Raw genomic sequence first — 18,872 nt, forward strand, 5'->3', positions numbered from 1 at the left:
TTTGAGATATACAGTAAAAGATAATGATGTAAGAAGAGTGAGGAGGAACAGGAAGGTTACACACGTTCAGTATATAACGCTCCCACTGCTTGGCTAGAATAATTATGCTGGGTTTTCGGGCAGAACCTCGGCGCAATATACGACTGGAATGTGGCCCCATTATTACAGTCATAAAGGGAGGTGAACCAGACACTGCGCACCCATGTGTCTCATTAAATGAACAAAAGATAATATCACCGCAGGGCAAGGACACATCCTCCCCATTTCCTGTCTCAATCATGTTCGTCCCCTTTCTATCACCCTCCGGGCCCTGTTGCCATCCCTCTCTGTTCCCTCTATTTTATACCGGAACTCTCTTTCTATGTCCTCCTCATCCTCCCATCTTCTCCACTCGCTCTCTCTCTGTCTTCCCTCTCTATCTGTTCCCCTGACTTAGTCAGTGAAATTGTCCTTGATATAGCTCTCCAAAGAAAGGTACTGTCACAAAGCTCTACAAATGTGGCATCTCATTTACAAAGAATTATGAAAGGACCTATGGACAAAACTCACAAGACTGGGAAAGTTTGCAGTTATGTATTGAGAGATATTATATGAATCATTTGCTCTTGGGAGAAATCCCATTAAAAAGAAAAAAGAAGTTAAAACTCTCCTTGCAGTTTATGAGGAAAGTGGAAAATTTCTTGGTGGTTCCCTGATGACAACTAAAGGTAAAAGTAGGTGCAAATCAACTTTATCTAACTTTCACAAGAGTTCTGTTTTCTCCCTCGGTCTCTCCCTCTCGTACCTACTTTTCTGAACATGCTTTCTCTCTTTCCCTCTCACCATCTCTCCCTGCCTGAAGTTCCAGCTTGTGCCCTGCCTCGCAATCTCCCAGCAGGCCCCTCCTTCTGGACCGGGGTGAAAGGTCACCAGTCCAATGAGTCGTGCTGGTAGCGCAGTCGAGGGCTGTTCTCGCTGTAGAACTGGCTGAACCAGCGCCGGTGTCTCTGGATGGACGAGTCCTCCTTCACCAGCATGGGCCTGGAGATGTACGTCTTATTGTTCCAAATCATCACGTCCCGCTCAAACTGTCAAAGAAGCACAAAGCCTTGCCTCAGATTAAAGTTTAATCCAAAGGCCTGTACCGTGAGACCCCTCCTGAGGTCAGAGGCGTGCTGCTCCTGGGGTTGGCTGTTGCCAACATTCCAGCGGCGATCAATTATTCACACCGGAGCGAGCTTCCCCGTGTGTGCCTAGGGGGCCTCTGCTTCCAGACAGCCACTTAACGAAAACTGTCTTGATTGAATCAGTTTATCTCCCCTCGGCTGTTCTGAGCATTAGCGGCTGGAGATGACGGAGACGAACCTCCAGGCCTGGAAATGAACATCCCTGGCTTGCATTAGAGAAGTGTGTGGGATTGAGGGCGAGACAGTAGGGACAGTATTGTCCTTAAAAGCCCTGGCACATTAAGCTGAGTGTTGGGAACTCTATGGACCACTCCATGTCTGGATGAGTTAGCATTTAGCCTCACTCACAGTGAGCAAATCCACCAGTATAGTGCTCCTGGGTCCTCCCCATAACTATGTGAGCATTACACAACTGGCACTCTGCCACTAATCATTTCTGGCCTTAACTCTGGATGTTGTAATTCTGTTGGGTAGACCATTAAATTGTGTTGAATAAAACATATTTTATTTTCCAACTGTTCCTCCTTAAAATGTACCCAAATGCATGTCCATTCATTTTTTAGTTTTTTTACAAATGCATTTACAGAGCCAAAGCAAGAACTTCAAGTGAACATGTAACTAGCATAGCTGTGGTGTCTATCAGAGGCCGAAAGTTCAGGTGTCAGAAAGTAAAAGCCATGGGTTTCTTCCACCCATGAACTCAACCAGCTGATTTCACAAATTTGCTCTATTGCCTGGCAGGAGAATTGTGCTGATTTGCAAATCCAGGTGATTGGAGCAAAATACTGTGGAGGAATTTGACTTACTGAACCTGTACTTTCCTCCTCTGCTGTCTATTTACCACTCAGTGTGGAGTTTAAATGTTACTGCAGGCTTAAGGCCCAGATCTACGTAATGATCTCCGAGTTGCATCACTGAGGAGAACAGAATTACCCGAATGACTAGAACACTGAGGAGAACAGCAGGGTTTTCCCCTGGGTGAGACTAGCATTACGTACCCTGTTTCAGCTAAAGGCTTTCATAACTAACTGACACTCTAGCTACCGATATAAAATATGAACTTTATAGACGACAAATGAGCGGCACGCATGCAATGCGTAAAGCAAGTTCTGTCAGGAAACCCAAAATTTCAGCCAACCAATCGGTCGGCCCCAGTAACCGCATACTCGCACATTTCCACAATCAACCAAACCAATTGCATATACACGACACTTTTCTCTTACCCATCCAATCACAGGCACACATCACCAATGGAGTGCCTTTTTAAATCAACGATCAGACCTCTCGGCGCTGCTGCTCGCCTACGCTGCTTTGCATGCTGCACAGCTGCTGCTCAGAACTGCGCTCACCCTCCACCACCCCCAGCACTACCTGTTGTTTGGATCTGTTTCTAGATACTGGGGGTTGTTCTGGTATTCCTCCTGTTTAGCAGCACAGACGTATAGTACTCCCTTGTTAGACAGGGTAGTGCACGCTGGCGCCTGCACTAATACCAGAAGCAGATCCATTCAGTGCCAAACCAAAAAGGCATTTGCATATTCATGTAAATATTTTAATATGTGAGTTGTCCTGATTGAACTTTATTAAATAGCCTGTTGGTAAAGGGCACTGAACAGATGCTAACCATGTCAAAGGAATGTGAATCTTATTACTTTAATGAGACACATGGGAATCGGAGACACATGCTGCAACTGACCTTGCATGGCATTTCCTCTAACAGAGCATAAAACAGCAGCAAGTACAGAAATGTTGACAAAAGTTGAAAGACATTCATTTGGACCAATACTTTCCTCTGAAATAAGTCCTGAATTGATGTGATTGGGTAACATTAATAATGAACAAATAAAATACTTCCACTAGGTAGTATGTGTCAGAATCTCATGGGTTGAAAGCAGTTTAGAATATGTGGCAAAATGCAGAGATGTTGGGTAACTGGCTAGCACTTCGTTAGCACTTTTTCAGCAAGTCCCCCTCTACCCTGCCCCTGTCAGCATCTTTCTGGGAGAAACACTGAGCAGAGTTACCTGAATGACTAGAACAGTTACCTGACTGAGGAGAACAGAGATACCGGAATATCTATAACGGAATTAGAACATAGTTACATGAATAACTAGGACAGTTACCTCACTAAGGGGAACACAATAAAACACAGTTTACATGACCAAAGGGGAGAACACAGTGGATTTACCTGACTGATGAAAACAGTCACCTGACTGAGCCTTACCTGGATGCATTCGGCCCGCAAGATGAATTTTGGCACCAGCGGCGGAATGCTGTTCTGATAGAAGATGGTGTGAGAGACGCACTGGAGGAGGGGCTCCACTGGGGTCACGCAGTGCATGATCAGCCCACGGCCCAGGAAGCTGTGGTCAAAGAGAAGGAAGACCAGGCCGGGCCCCACCTACAACCACACACATACCGGTTAGAATCACAGCACTTCTCAGGCCCCACCTACAACCACACACATACCGGTTAGAATCACAGCACTCCAGGCCCCACCTACAACCACACACATACCGGTTAGAATCACAGCACTCCAGGCACCACCTACAACCACACACATACCGGTTAGAATCACAGCACTTCTCAGGCCTACCTATAACATGGACAAACAGACACACAGCGCACGTGCAGCCCACATAAACACACCCTCGTAGAAAAACCTACACGTGCACATGCACAAACACACTACACGTGCACATGCACAAACACACTGCCACACATACACACTCTTTCACACACAGTGACACACACATTCTCTCCTATAGGTATACATGCCAGCATTACTCACACATATGCAGACCCCACCTCCCACACACATACACAAACACACATGAGTCATTCCACCAGAAATGGACTAGGCTGTCGGGCATGTTCTTCAGAATCCCTTCATTTTCAATACACATATGCCTAACCTATCCGTAAAGAATAAAACTGAAGTTAGAGCTCCAGACACCAAATAGTTATTGAGAAATAAATGATGAACGATAATCCAAAATGGCTGCCTTTTACTGAAGTGTTATTTTCAGATGTCTGTATCTCAGTGAAAAACAAAAGAAAAAGAATCCTATTCTTTGTGTAGGATTAAAAGGGGAGCCAATATAAGTTATTAAATCCTCAAAAACTATGCAAAATAATGGTTATACATGCAAACGGTGGTGATGCATCTTCAACAGAAGAAAATCACGTGGGAATATTTGTTCAGCCTCATTCTTTCATCCTTTCATGGAGATATGCACACAGCTAATTTGTGGAAATGGATATCACCCTTACATAACTCCTTCATGTTAAAATGAAGGAGTTATTTTATTTTTTTTCTACTACAATTTTATAGGTTTTATCCTGTTATAATGTCTACTTGAGTTTGCTGTTCTGGTTCATTGTTCCAACAGGAAAACTACACTGTTGTAAACTACTGTCCTGTTTTTAAAAACACAAAGCTTTTAAATATATAATTGTTTTGGGGATGGAACAGAACCTCAGTGTGCAAGATTATACTTCCTACAGTTTATTGTTGTGAAATGCCACCCCCTTTGCTTGCGTTCAAAGAGTGTATCAATACATAATCCATAATCAGGATTAAGAATAAATAGATTTTTACGGTGAAGGAATTCCATATGGATGATGAACTGGTGCACATATCAACATTATATCACCTTGCTTTATTTGTGAATGAGTGTACAATTATGCCCACATATGACTTTTCATTCTTTAAGATTTGTGTTGATCTCATTTTCAAACTTACTACATTCATATTTGTGACAAAATTGTACTTGTTTGTGTTCTTTCCATTCTGTATACTTATACTATTAGTATATAAACTATAAGTTAACTCAGATTTTTATTTCATTCATTTCCTTAAATACTATCAGATAAAAGTGTTAAATCCCCCCAAAGTGGCAGCCATTTTGGAACTTTAGACCTCTGTATCAGTTAAACTATGCACAATACCATATCTAAAATTCAGTTTTATTCATTTTAATACACAAAGATGGCCTGAAACAAATATGAGGAAAATTGTAAAAATAAGCATGTAAAAAATCCCAGATGAATTCTGACGGAAAGACCCACTTACTCGTTCTCAAACATACACACACACACATACTCTCACACAAACCCACACAAACGCTTTGCACATACACAACACCGGACGTTTACAAATAGTAGCGTAGCAACATTTACGCCATCTGTTAACAACTATTGACAACAATGGTGCAAAGCTTCCAGCTTTTGTAGTGTACCATTATGCTCAATTAAGAAATCAAAACAAGTATTTGACAGCACATGAGCGACAAATTAATTAATGTTTACCAGAGGGGAAAATGACCCTAAAGCTAGCTGGCTAGCCTGTTCTGATCATTACTAACATTAAAATATAAATGATTCTTCTATTTTACAAACAAACTTTATGCAAACACAGAACCTACTGAAAAAAAACGAGTCACACCTGCGCTGTTTGTTGCAGAAGTGCAAACGACAAATATATTAACGTCAAGTGTAACACAACAGCAGGAAAAACAGCTGGCAGAAGTGCTGTTCCTTGCTCCAAAATCACAAGCACCTTCACAAGCAATTCCTGCGAATAACACTGCCTTATTTTCTATTGTGCTTCATGGTGCTGTTGTCTCATCATTTCACAGATCGGGCTCTACTGGGTTCGATCTAGGGCTTGTCAGGCTGGTTCAGGGCCTCTTTTCTAGCTCGATGCAGATCTCTAGCACACACGCACTGCACACACACACACACACACACAGTCTTACTCATGCAAACATGCCTGCACATGCACTCCCTCATTCTCAGAGAGATTATCACACTGTTTCTTTTCTGACCTCACTGTCACCAGGATTCAGCAGAATCCCCATCTGCAGCAAGCCTTAAAAGGCCTCAGTATTTCCAGTCTGCTGTTTTGCACTCACACCAATATCCATTCAGAGGACATGGGGCCTGGGTTTATGTCTAAAGCACTGCATAATTTAGAGCTCACAGCTGGCCCCAATCAACACCCTTGCCCTGTTGTACGCACCTGTCTGGCCACCACATCCAGGTCCAGCAGTGGCCACCGCCGGCCGAACACAGTGAGCGCATGTTTCACTAGCATCTCAGAGCAATGTAGGTTGGGTTCCGGCTCTGGTTTCCAGTCCACCTGCCCAAATAACACAGAATTCACCCATCTCGAAGGGAGTTCTCTCCATAAATAAGAAAATAAAAAGCTGTGCAGTTTCAAACAGTCCTGGACATCGCCCCCTGCTGGTCTCACCTTCCAGTCGTGACGCACAAACTCCCAGGTCTTGCTGTTGGTGTAGCGGAGGTCCACGCCGCTGACGATGCCTGGCGTGTGCAAGTGTGCCAGGTGGGCAATGTCAGCCGCATTCTCAGGAATCTCCTGCAGAGGGCAGTCAAGGTGACAGAGAGGAGGAGAAGGAGACAAAAGGTGAGTTGGTGGTGGTGGAAATACAAAGCATGATGATTGCCACGGTACTGAAGCTATCGCATTCCCTCAATCACTTGCATTAAGGTTCTTTCAAAACAAAGAATCAGTATCCTATGACTACTACTACACTCTCCACCTATCCCAAGCATGGCACTGAACGCATCAACCCTTGATTACACACACAGTGGAAACATACAAACAACACGCAAACAGCATGAACAACACAAATATGCATATTCATATGGTATACATGTACACGCACTGATATGAAAACATTTACAGAAATGTACATATTCATGTTCAAAAACAGACACACATACATACACACACACACACAACACAGACATGCTTAAATGCACACACACAATCGCACATACCCAAGAATTCACACACCCACATTTATGCGTGTATGCACCACAGAACACAAAAAAACACCAACACACACTGACACATATACACACACGGACATACGCGTGAGCAGGGACACACCGACCTCAATGTGCGCGTTTATGAAGTGTTCGGTGCGGCCGCGGTACACCCACTCCCCGCGCGTGATCTCCACCTGCTCCGGGACAGTCCAGCTGGGCTCAGCACCATCGCAGTGGAACCACACCAGCACCAGCCCGTTCACCTCACGGCTGGGCCAGCAACGCACCTTTGCAAACTCCGGGACTGGGACAGGTACATCACACAAAAAAAACTAAAAATTCAACTAAAGTTAAACAACAAATGAACACATCAAGCTGACAAAAAGGTACTGTTCAAAAAGGCAACTCAACAACTGTAAACAATATAAATTCAGCCCATTTGTTCATTACAGCCAGGCCACGAGGTATTGTAATCACTGCATTGAATGATTTCCTTGCAATGCAAGACAAACCTATCACATCAATCCTTGGAAACCTTTAGCTGTGACTGCCAGACAACCACCTCCAGCCATGATCAGAATAATTCAATTCAGAGAAGGTAAATGTGGGTGTAAATGTGTATAAATGTAAATGTGTAAAAAAGCATAAATGTGGTTGTAGGTCATAAGGCCAAATATGAGGGGTCCTAAACCAATAGCCAATAACCCAGAAGCAGCGCGTTGCTGTGGAACCATGTTACAAATGGGGAAACACTATACAGCAAAATAAAGAACAATTAGGCTACAAGCAAAAACAACATAATTGAATAATTTATACAGAAATTATAAATGAGTCTGGTATAAATGATGAGAGAAATTATTCCTAAACAAATGACTTGTTTAACGTATTAGAGTGTAGCTCCTTTGACTTAGTGTGTGCACCTGCTCACCACCTGCTAACACACATGCACACATTGTTTCAACAAAGCGATAGCAGTGGCTAATGAGGAAAACCCTTGTTGGACATGAGCTTGTAGACGGTCGTGTTTGTGGGATTGTGGGTGGCTATATTCTGTTTCAGTATCTGTGTACTTGCACACATGACGCTATACTCTGGCGCAGAGAGTACGGGGGGAGGATCTACGCAGCCATACACAAATGGGTCAACAACCAGATGGGATTGGTGGAAAGATGGTGCTGATGGAAAACTACGCTGTCCAATACGACCCCAAAGTGTGATTATCAGCCCTCACCAGTATTTTCCCTCCTGGATGAAATATTCTGTTACATGGGGCAATCAGAAATGTAATGAAGCACGCTCTGCGGTGTGGCCCAATCATGGGAACGCGCCCTCTCTGAAGATGGCTGATGTCTGCAACCATGGTGACATCTGCGGCTGTCTGGCCTGGCAAGTTCACTGTGGCTCTGTGACAGACGAGGTTCCTCCTACATTTCTTTATTTTACAGAAGTTGAATTCCACTGAATTTTGTGTCAGTGGAATTCAAGTAACAGATGGATCGATAACTCGTCCGATACGTGCCTACTTAATTTTCTCATAACAGCTAAGCATGTACAACTATGTTGTTACTTGGTACCATTTATTAATGAATCCAATCCAAAACAGAGGATATTTCTTCATCTAATATGAACAGAGTAACGCAAATATATATTTTGAAATGCATGTTTTGATTACAATTATGCTTCTTGTAGGTAAGCTCTTGTATAAGCGGGATAATGTCCCAGGGGCTGAGCATTACGCATGTTGAATGCCCTGTGCTGAAGGAAACTCCCCGAGGCGAATTCAGGCTGCTACCGCCGTCAATTGTAATGAAAACATGTGTTTCAAAATATGCAATTCCATTGCAATGGAAACGTTGCTTAAGTATTCCAGCAAATATACCATACCTTATATACCTCAGCCAGGTTACCTAATATTAAAATTCTGTTTGATTTTAGGTAAAAATGGTCTCTTAGCATGTTTGCTATCATGGATAGCTAGCATGTCAACTATTTAATTATCTTCAAAACAGAAGCTAAACGATAACGAAATTGAGCTATAAGCTACTCAGTCTTTCATGGACATCAAGCTCACACTGTAATAAGTATAATTTGGCTTAAGAATTTATCGAGTCAGACCAATGCGTTCTAAAAATAGATTATTCCCCATGCTAGGAATCAATTTGGAATTAACCACATTATATGATCACTCTATCTGCAAAAAACTGAAAATCACCATCCATAATATTTTGCAGAAAAGTATTTGGCAGTTGCATGTTGTGTAACACCAACCAGAAATGACTTAACATCGTTACTGTTCTTCCAGTTATGGTGACAGCTATATGTATCACTGTTTAACTGAGAGTAAGAAATTCTTCTTCTTCTTCATTATTATTATTATTATTATTATTATTATTATTATTATTATTATTGTTATATACTACGAGAAGTTGACATCAGAAGATAAGCCCCCCACCCTTTCCCGGTGACTACTGTTAATAGGTCAGAGGTCAATCACCTTTGTCAGCATAGGGGATCTTCACACACTTCCCATCCTTGCCACGGAACTGCCAGCCATGGAAGGGGCACTCAATGCAGCCCCCGACGACCCGTCCCCCTACCGCCAGGTTGGCGCCCAGGTGTGGGCAGTAGGCATCCACCACGTAGGCCGTCCCGTCTTCAGAGCGAAACACTGCCACCTGCTCACCTGGGGAAGGGAGGGGGAGACAGTCAGGCCAGTCCAGTCACCATTCCCTGTGTGTGATGCCATCATACCTCAGTGGTTCCCAAACCTCGAACCGGATCCAGGTTTTTGATATGTTCCACCTCAAGCACACCAGAAGCAATTAATCAAGCCACAGATTAGTTGTATCAGGTATAGTTGAGGTAGAACACATCAAAAACGTGGATCTGGCTAGGGGTACCCAAGGAGAGGTTTGTCAACTACTGTCATCGGTGAACCACACCAGCACCAAACCATTCACCTCACAGCTGGGCCAGTAACCAGAGGTGGGTAACCCGGCATCAAAGAATAAAAAACTGACCATGTATTTTCTCCACCACCATGCACTAAACCAGCTGATTCTGATTAGCATAACTCTTCAGCATGATAGGAGAACTAATTATTGTAATCAGCTGGTTTAGTGCAAGTTGGTGGAGCAAATACATGGTCAGTCTTTTTACTCTTTGAAGCTGGGTTACCCACCTCTGCCAGTAACGCACCTTTTACAAACTCCATCAACAGGACAGGTATGTGACAAAAATAATGGTTTAGGTTGTCCATATTCACTGTTCAAATATATGTATCAAATAATAATAATAATAACAGTTACTGCCCCACCAATTCTCTGAAAATATGCTATGTCACAACTTTAACTGCTAAGCATGTATCAAGCTGTTCACCCACAGATAAGCCATATTCATAGAAGGCAGCATTGCTTTCAGGAGGTGGGCCAAGCTGGTTGGCGCTGGAGAGTCACATGGGACACAGCAACCCTCCAGCTTATTCACCCTCTCCTACTCACTCTCTTTCACCTCCGCCTCTCCTCCGCAAGGTCTTTCACCTCCTCCCCCTCTCCTCCTCACTCTCTTTCACTTCCTCCCCCCTCTCTTCCTCTTACCCACCCTGCCAAGCCATTGCCTCACTGGGAAGATTACCGACTTGAGTCTGGCCTCTGCCAGAGGTTCATCTGCCAGCAGTCTTTCAGAGCCCGGAGAAGCTGGCACTGCGCTTGGTTTTGTCTGGCAGGCTGCTGCATCCCTGTTTAACTCTCCCAAGCTCCTCGGTCTTACCCGTTTCAAACTTGTTTTTGCTTCTCTATGAATCTGTTTTCCTTGCCTGCTTGTATGATAGGCTGCTGTAGTTTATCACATACTTCTTTTGTGAACTGTTGTTCCTTTCACTTGAAAAAGCTTTGAAAATGGATAAAAACGCTGCAGCAAAAGGACAGTCGCCAGGCATAGATATCTGGCCAAACTTCATCTTTCACTGAGCCACTGAGTCTGAGAAAGGCTTTTTGGACCGCATGGATTACTTGACAGTAAGCGTATAACAATTTAACTATTAACTATGAACCTGGTGACCAATTCAGCCTGCAGGTGTAATAAACACTATCCATTACACCTGCAGGATGAACACTATCCATTACACCTGCTACAGCAGCTCTTGCGTAAAGCTGCTGTTGCAATGCAAGTTTCACCTGCTGCACCATACTTACCACGTATACTTAACCCACACATAATACTGTATGAGCCTCTCAGTTCATTGGAATCTGAATGACACAATCAGCCCTTCAGCTGAGAAAGTAAACTGGTTTTTTGCCCACTTGTTCAGCCTATGTCAATTACCCATTTTATCTGCCATTTCACAATACACGTGCATGATAAATAACAGAAGTCTAACACACCGGCACAATATGCACATATTTTCCCCACCCCGCCTCCCGCCCCCTCAGCCCAGGTGTAATTTCCCAATTATCTGCTTCAAGGGCAGTTTGAGCCCCTCCATGTCACTGTGACCCAGCGCTGGCGGGACGGTGAATTATATTTTTCGGGGCGGGTGTCTGGTTTTTGCCAATTCAAGAGCGCTCTTGGAGGGACCGTTTGTGGGCACCGCATTCCTGAGAACTCATCAACCATTCATTCACATCTGGGCTGTCAGTCATCACACAGGCACGCTACATTCCAATACCCGTCTGATTAACAGACAGTGGGACTGAACCGTCGATCGTACAGCTTGCAGTGAACCCGTGGCTGAATGGACAGAAAACCATCAATGTGTCATTCTCATAATTACGTCCACAAACCTGCAAGTTTAAAATGAATATTAGCATTACTGAACTGTAATACACTATCTGTCACCTGCTCAATTAGTAATTAATTTGCTTAATTAATTAATCATTTGTAATAGCTAGCTGTAAAGTTTTTATGTTATCTAGCCTATTTATTCTTTAGAGTACTTACATATGTTGAGATCTGTCTTTTTCACAAAAGAGAACTCATTACAAAAGTGCAACGAACAACAAAAATGTGCAAACATATCACATATCCATGACTCAATATGGACTTGATGTGGACTGTGTTATGGATATCACTGGTCTGGTCTGTATGTTTCTCTATTCAAATAGCCTACCTCTCGCTCTTTGTTTAATTTTTACAAATTGTATGTATTTTTATGTATTTTATGACAAGCCTTTTATGTTGGCACAGCAACCATAAATTGCAATAACTCATATTTTGCTCTTGAGCTAATAAGACTACTGCAGTACGGGCCAAAAGGATTAGGCCACCAGTGTTTTTTTGTTAAAAAACCTTCGCAAGAGAAGAATATACGTGCATGTGTGTAAATATATGTGCATTTACTAGCCTAAATAGCAAACCAAATTATAAACATTCTTTTTACAATTTCTACCAGCAATAGCACACAAAGATGAGTTTTACTTAAAAGTAATCTCAGACATGACTTTCCTCAAAATAGCCTCCTTTGGCTTTAATTTCAATTTAACAAATTATTGGAAGTTTATTCTCCCCAGTATTTTGTTCCTCACCTCAATTTGCTAAGAAGCACAATTCGTCAGCCAGGGGGTAGAACTAATAAGTGAAATCAGCTGGCTGAGTTCATAGGCAGAAGAAACAAATGGCAGGACTTTTACTTTCTGACCCCTGGACTTTACACCTCGGCTGGTGTGCATGTCAGCATGTGAGTGTGCATGCATGAGAACGTGTGCATGCACACGTTCATGAGCAAGCATGTGTTGATAAGGCAGCTTAGACACAAAAAGCTGAGACTCCTTATTCCCACACACAACAATACCCCTCTCCCCCTACCATGGCTCCTCTAAACAAGGTCACAAGTAGCGAGTGTGCTCACAACTCCAGCTGCCTGCGCATGAGGTCGGCTTTCACCCATGCAATGTAATGAGAAGTGTAACTGTGCTGGAGGCGGACTCCAAGGTCAGCTGTGTGATCATTTCCAAACACTTATGCAAGAAATGCACACTGTTCACTTTACCACTTCCACCTCTTATCAAAAAAAGACTACAACGGAAAAGTACAGTATTCAAACTGGACAATAACTGCAATAATCTAACTGAAAATTGATCAGATTGATAAAACAATTTTCAGTTTAATCACAATCTCTACAAGAAGTGACAGTCACACCAACTAGTTTCAGTGGGCTTGTCTCCAAAGAGCAACCGCAGGCACTGTACAACAGGTCTAATAATTCACTCCATTCAACAGCATTCCAAATATTCAGAAGACACACCTCAGGTGGCACTCAGATCAAGCTGGAAAGACAGGCCTTTCATTACAGGTTACGCCTACTGAAAGGTTTCCCAGGCACCCTTAACCATCAACTCCACAATCTGGACCCCCACAAACCAAACAGGCTACCAAAGCCAGTTTGAGATTTCTCCACCAAAGGAAAAGAGCCAGGCACACAAAAGGTGCTTCCTTGGCAACGTGCCATGGTAACAGATACCTGCACACAGAGAACAAAGGTAAGTGGGGGTTAGGTTGCTGCTTACTGTGCTTACTGATTTCATGTCACTGTGGCTATGGCCAAAATTGTAGGGAATCTGTAGGTATTAGCAAAGTAGCAGTAGAGCTAAAGGAACACAACTTTAGTAGAAAAAACTGTTTAGCATCTCTCTTCTCAAGAGGAGGAAACCAAACTGCCTGGAAACTGGAAACACTTCGTAATGGTAACATGATAGCATGAAGCTACACGGGCGAAAGGTAATGAAAACTACATTAACACATTTGTAGAAGTTTGCATAGTTAAAATATATATTATTAAAACAATTATATGTGAAGAACTAAACTGGTTACCGGGGGGCACGACTGCAATCTCAGAACCAGTGGGAAGTCACTCTAACTCATGAATGAGTACAATCTGAAGGTTAAGTTCCCAGCTGAAACAATATACTGCAGTCAGTGTGGCCCTTTACCACCAGAGTGGAGTAGCCCTGCAGACACTGTGGCACTCCGGGGGCTGGGCCAAGCAGCCCTGCACAGGACCACAGCTGAGTAGCCATGTAGGCACTAGACCTCCGACGCCAGGCCTTGTTCTGAAAGGTTCACATCCCAAAAGCCAATTCACAAAGGCTGCAAGGCTTTAGCCTGCAGTGCAGTGATAATTTGATCCATTTCCCTGGTTGCCTGCAAGGGTTCACAGTGTGCTCTGTTGACTCTGCTTCTGCCAGGTCAGCAGCTGCAGGCCTGCAGCATAACTGTTCACAGAGTCCAAATGCCCTTGAGCGACTAATCTGATCCACTTGAAGATCAACTGATCATCTGCAGGATGGCCACACAGTATAACCTGACAGAGAGGGCCATGCCCACAGTGAAGACACATGTACATTTTCTGTGAAATTAATAAAGAATTCTGATAGACTAATTCAATAACCCAATAAATGTTAGCAATAGCATGAGTTTGTTAGCCATGTATCACTAAGAAGGAATACATTAATATTCATTAATATCAATATTAACTTTTTTATATTAGCAAAAATTATCATTTTATTTCCCTGACATTTCACTCAACTAAACTACATGGCCAAAAGTGTGTGGACATCCAACATCTCATACAAAAATAAATGCATTACTATGGAGTTGGTCCACCCTTCGTTGCTAAAACAACCTCCACTCTTCTGGGAAAGCTTTATACTAGATGTTGGAGCACTGCTGCATGGATTCGCTTCCATTCAGACAGAAGAGCATTAGTGAGGTCGGTCACTGATTGGATTATTAGGCCTGGCTCGCCGTTGGCTTTCCAATTGATCCCAAAGGTGTTGGATGGGGTTGAGGTCAAGAACCTGTGCAGGCCAGTCAAGTTCTTCCACACCGTTCTCATCAAAACTACTTCTATATGGACCTCACTGTGTGCCCAGGGACACTGTCATGCTGAAGTAGTTAAGAGCCTTCCCAAACTGTTGGGGAGGCACAGAATTGTCTAGAATGTGATTGTATGATGTAGCATTAAGAATTGCTTTCACTGGAACCAAGGGTCCTACTACAAACCATAAAAAAACAGCTCCAGACCAAGGGGTGTCCAGATACTTTTGGTCATACAGTATAGTTCCTCACCATTCTCAGGTTCAGTGAGTTATTGACCAGAATCACAGAAAATCATCCACCCAAGTTAGCAAGTTCATTATCTTCTGTAGTAAGGAATCTTGTATGTATGTGCATTTCTACAGTACAAACTGTAGACTTGTATTGGTTGTGCTGAAAAGTTGCACAGCCTGCTGTAGCTGCCTACAGCTGTTGTGCGATTCTGAAAAGAGGTCGTTTGCAGCCGTTAGGGGGCTAGAGGCAAAAATGTACAGGAGCCAACAGGTATTGTTCTTAGTTGCTCTTGTCTTTTTTATTTGTGTTTAGTGGTGGAACAGGCAACTTTAATTGGTGCTACCCGTATTTGTGTCACCTCACTGCCTATTCGCTATAAGCCTATAGCCTTGCCAACTACAAGGGTTTTCAGGAACCTAACCGTCACAGCTGATTTGGGACTGCCATGCATATATCATTCTAAAAAGTAACTTTACCTGCGACCATTAAAACAAATTTTGTGCCTTCATATAAATGACAGGGACACATGGTCTCTGCGGGAGGGAAATGCCTCTTTGTGCACAGTGCGTGAGTAAAATGGTTACATAACTTGAGTCATCGTCTGTTGCACTGTTGCACAACAGAACACGTCTAAGTCTGAGGTCTAAGTCAACCCAAAGGTTCAACACAATGAAATGGTGCTTAGGGTCTCACAGTACCAACTGTCAGCTAGACATATCCAACCTGGTCCCATAAATTAAGGAGAGGACTCCCTTGCCTTTGGGATGAAAGTTTTTAACATGACTACCAGACATGCGACTGGTCATTACTCGCTGAATCTGAGGCCTCTAAGAGAAGGCAAGAGTGAGGACCCACTACCCAATATGAAAAACATAAACAAATACAGTGTAAAATTATGTGATATCACAATAAATCAAGATGTCTAAATTGCCCCATAAACCGAGCATAAAATAAGTTTTCCAGTGGTGATGTAGCAGCGGTCACATTTGTGCTTTTTACACAGAAAGAGGCCCAAAGCCCAGGGGAAAATATATACTGTGTTCTATAAACGCAGATATTCTGAGGGGTTTTTTAAAATTACAACTGCCGATGGTCCAGACTTCAACCACAATCAAATAATTACTTCTGTTTCTTTGAGCCAATCATCTTCGGTGTCTGTTTGTGTTGTTTATAAACCATATTTACACAACCGTGATTGCATTGCGTGGTTCAAAGAGGACGCGCTTAATCTGAATGAACAGTCAAAATGAGTTGTCATACTCGATAGCTTTTTTAAGATAATGCATGAGCTTGTCATCTTTGTATTGTAGCCGATTAAAAATGTATTCCAAAAAAAACTCACCTAGTCGGCCTACCCACGTTTTCACCAGCCTGCTCAAATTTTCTCGCCAAACATGAGTAAAAAAAACATAAATCACTCTCAGAGTAATTTTTTATTATTAGCCTGAGGCAAAATTCCAAATGCCAAAACATCAGCTTCTTTCATTCCGCATCCGTTACAAGGCTCATTATAAAATTAAGAACAACATACATTGTCATTATTGTGAGTTGGCATATTAGGGCAAAAATTATTATTTTAATCAGAACGCAAGTGAATTAGTGTAAAAGGCAGATCTTTAAATGTCCTGTGTCTTCACTGAGTAGCCACGGAGGTGTGTTTGAGTTCCACAATAGTATCAGTCAGAAAGGATCAGGCATCCTCTGATGATTTGCATACCGTACAATTGAAATGTAATTGGGTGTATCCATACAACTTAGAATTATGTTGGTACTGTTCCTACAATTGCTACTGGTTTTTGTGGTTCCTGTCCAGAAATTGGCAACCAATAAGACCATTTAAAATTTTCATCCAAATAAGGCAAATTATGATAGTGGGCAAAGGGTAATTCTGGCGTTTCTGCGTCAGCAAGTATTTATCAGTAAACCAGAGCGTGTGGAGATACCACTGATCTCGCAGTACTTCGAGAATACGGCGTTTCAGTGTTCATTGCTGCTCAAGGAATGCTTCCTTCAGGCTTTTCAGTCAAAAGCATGTAGTGTATAGAGCCAGGGATATCCCACTCCGGTATGGCACAATATTGAGATGTCTTGACATGCAGAAACAGAAAGAAGTTAAGCTATATTTAAAAAAATAATAATAACGTCGCATACCATACCACATTACATAATTTCCTAAAACATTGTGAAACGGTGGTGACAAATCTGCGAAGTAGGAAAAAGAGATCAAAGTTCCATGGTAGTAGTGACCTGCCCCGCACAGTGATAACCTGGGATTGGCACGGGTAGCTAGATACAGAAATCAAATTTTGCAGAATCCCCCCTATAAAAATGGGTCAGTCTAGTATCGTCGAAAAATTGAAAAGCTATCTTATACAGTGAGCATTTTAGGCACAAACCGTGAACACGCGAAATTATGTTTCAGGTAGAGCGCATATACTTGCTGTTTCAGCAATTTATAAATATGCAACGTTGGATTGAGTCCTAGAAATCACCTAAACATGCCGATTTTGCTTGAAGCTAATTCGGGATTTGCCTACTCCGCCAGTTTTATTCTGAATCTATACGTCAGATATAAGTGCACACCTAATACTGTTAGCAGACTGCATAGCCTATAGCCACCATACATGTTCCATTAAATCTTGAAATATAGCTTTAATACAGTTCACTATTAGCCCAACTAAAAATCACTATGTTCTTTATTCATTCATGTCCCATTTAATAAGGCACTAACTGCAGTAACTTGCGGTGTTTCTGGCAAATGTACGATTGGGGGGCGGGGGTTACCTACCAAGTAATGTGACATTCTTAACGTCGCCCCGTTCTAGCGTGTGTGAGTCCAGCACTCGATACCAGCCGTTCGGGTACACTGGTGGTAGCTCCCCTGTTTTCCGACGCCTACGCACTTCGTTGGCAACCTGTGCGCGCGAACGACCATCTTCTGCAATATACCCTACTTCGTCGGCCGTCCGGAGCAGCTCCAGGGGAGCGAAAATCAGCCTGTACAGCCAGCCTAATGCCAGTAAGGACACCCCGGCGAGGATGCAGGCAGCAGCTCGGGCTGGCGCACCTGCCAGTCCCGCTTTCCTCCACAGCTCCGGGTATGGAAAACCAATAAACATGTCGGAAGTATCCCGCACGTCTAACACAAGTCCAATGGCCAGACTGATCGCCATCACCGCGATCACCTTGACAAAGCCAGAGCACCGTTCCATCCCGGCGTTGCAGGTTGAGTGACCTCGTGGTGTGCCAGAAACGCTGCCCCCACAGAAAGTGATCGGTGTTTTAAACTACACCGACCAGGATAGATAAAAAACCGCACATCCTCCCGCGTCTCTGTAGATCCACTATAGACTGTGCAGGTAGAGTTGCATGTGTTGTTTGGTTTCGTTAGTTACCTGCCTGGGAGTGTTTCCTAACTCCACTGGAGACTGAACTCTCCAATCGCCAGGGAAACGAGACGTGACTTGGGACAGTCGCGCAATCGTGGCCACGCCCACAGGCAGAAGGATGAATAAATGCATACGTACAAACATTTTCTGTGAGCCCCGGAAAAAATTGAATAATACACAAGATTAAATTGTGCTGGACCGCCGTATAACATCAATATGCTATTTTAAATATCATGAACAATTACAAAATAATATAATATTGTATCATAAAAATGTTATGAGATTTATTTAATTTGTTACATGTACAGTCCACCCCCCCCCCCCCCACCCCCCAAAAAAAATACAATGCCATATGCGAAAAATAAAGATCACATTATATTTCCCAGTTCGTATCCTTCTGAGACCTGCCAGAATTTTTTTCTTTAAGTTTTAAATGACATAATAGTGTTCGGATGACAAATGAAACAATAAA

At 42.9% G+C, this 18,872-nt stretch overlaps 1 protein-coding gene across 1 annotated transcript; it reads right to left on the bottom strand.

Moving 5' to 3' along the window:
* Window positions 1–212: 212 nt before the first annotated feature.
* Window positions 213–18,477, bottom strand: zgc:92275 (uncharacterized protein LOC436885 homolog). The gene is made up of 7 exons (XM_035380063.1): window positions 17,800–18,477; window positions 9,460–9,648; window positions 7,091–7,269; window positions 6,424–6,549; window positions 6,190–6,309; window positions 3,391–3,567; window positions 213–1,067 (listed from the first exon to the last, which is right to left on the bottom strand). Exons 1-7 carry the CDS (start codon window positions 18,221–18,223, stop codon window positions 906–908), a joined length of 1,377 nt encoding a protein of 458 aa, XP_035235954.1. The 5' UTR covers window positions 18,224–18,477; the 3' UTR covers window positions 213–905.
* Between the last annotated feature and the right edge of the window lie 395 nt (window positions 18,478–18,872).

The sequence above is a fragment of the Anguilla anguilla genome, chromosome 10 (genome assembly GCF_013347855.1).
Source record: "Anguilla anguilla isolate fAngAng1 chromosome 10, fAngAng1.pri, whole genome shotgun sequence".
NCBI classification, from domain to species: Eukaryota; Metazoa; Chordata; class Actinopteri; order Anguilliformes; family Anguillidae; genus Anguilla; species Anguilla anguilla.

Bases quoted from the DNA above. Each gene is read 5' to 3' on its own strand.
- zgc:92275 (XM_035380063.1), bottom strand. From the start codon at position 18,223: ATGGAACGGTGCTCTGGCTTTGTCAAGGTGATCGCGGTGATGGCGATC. The intron at 6,550-7,090 runs GTCGGTGTGTCC...TGCCCTCTGCAG, and splicing joins TCATAAACGCGCACATTGAG to GAGATTCCTGAGAATGCGGC. The intron at 3,568-6,189 runs GTGCGTACAACA...GTGTGGTTGTAG, and splicing joins TGGATGTGGTGGCCAGACAG to GTGGGGCCCGGCCTGGTCTT.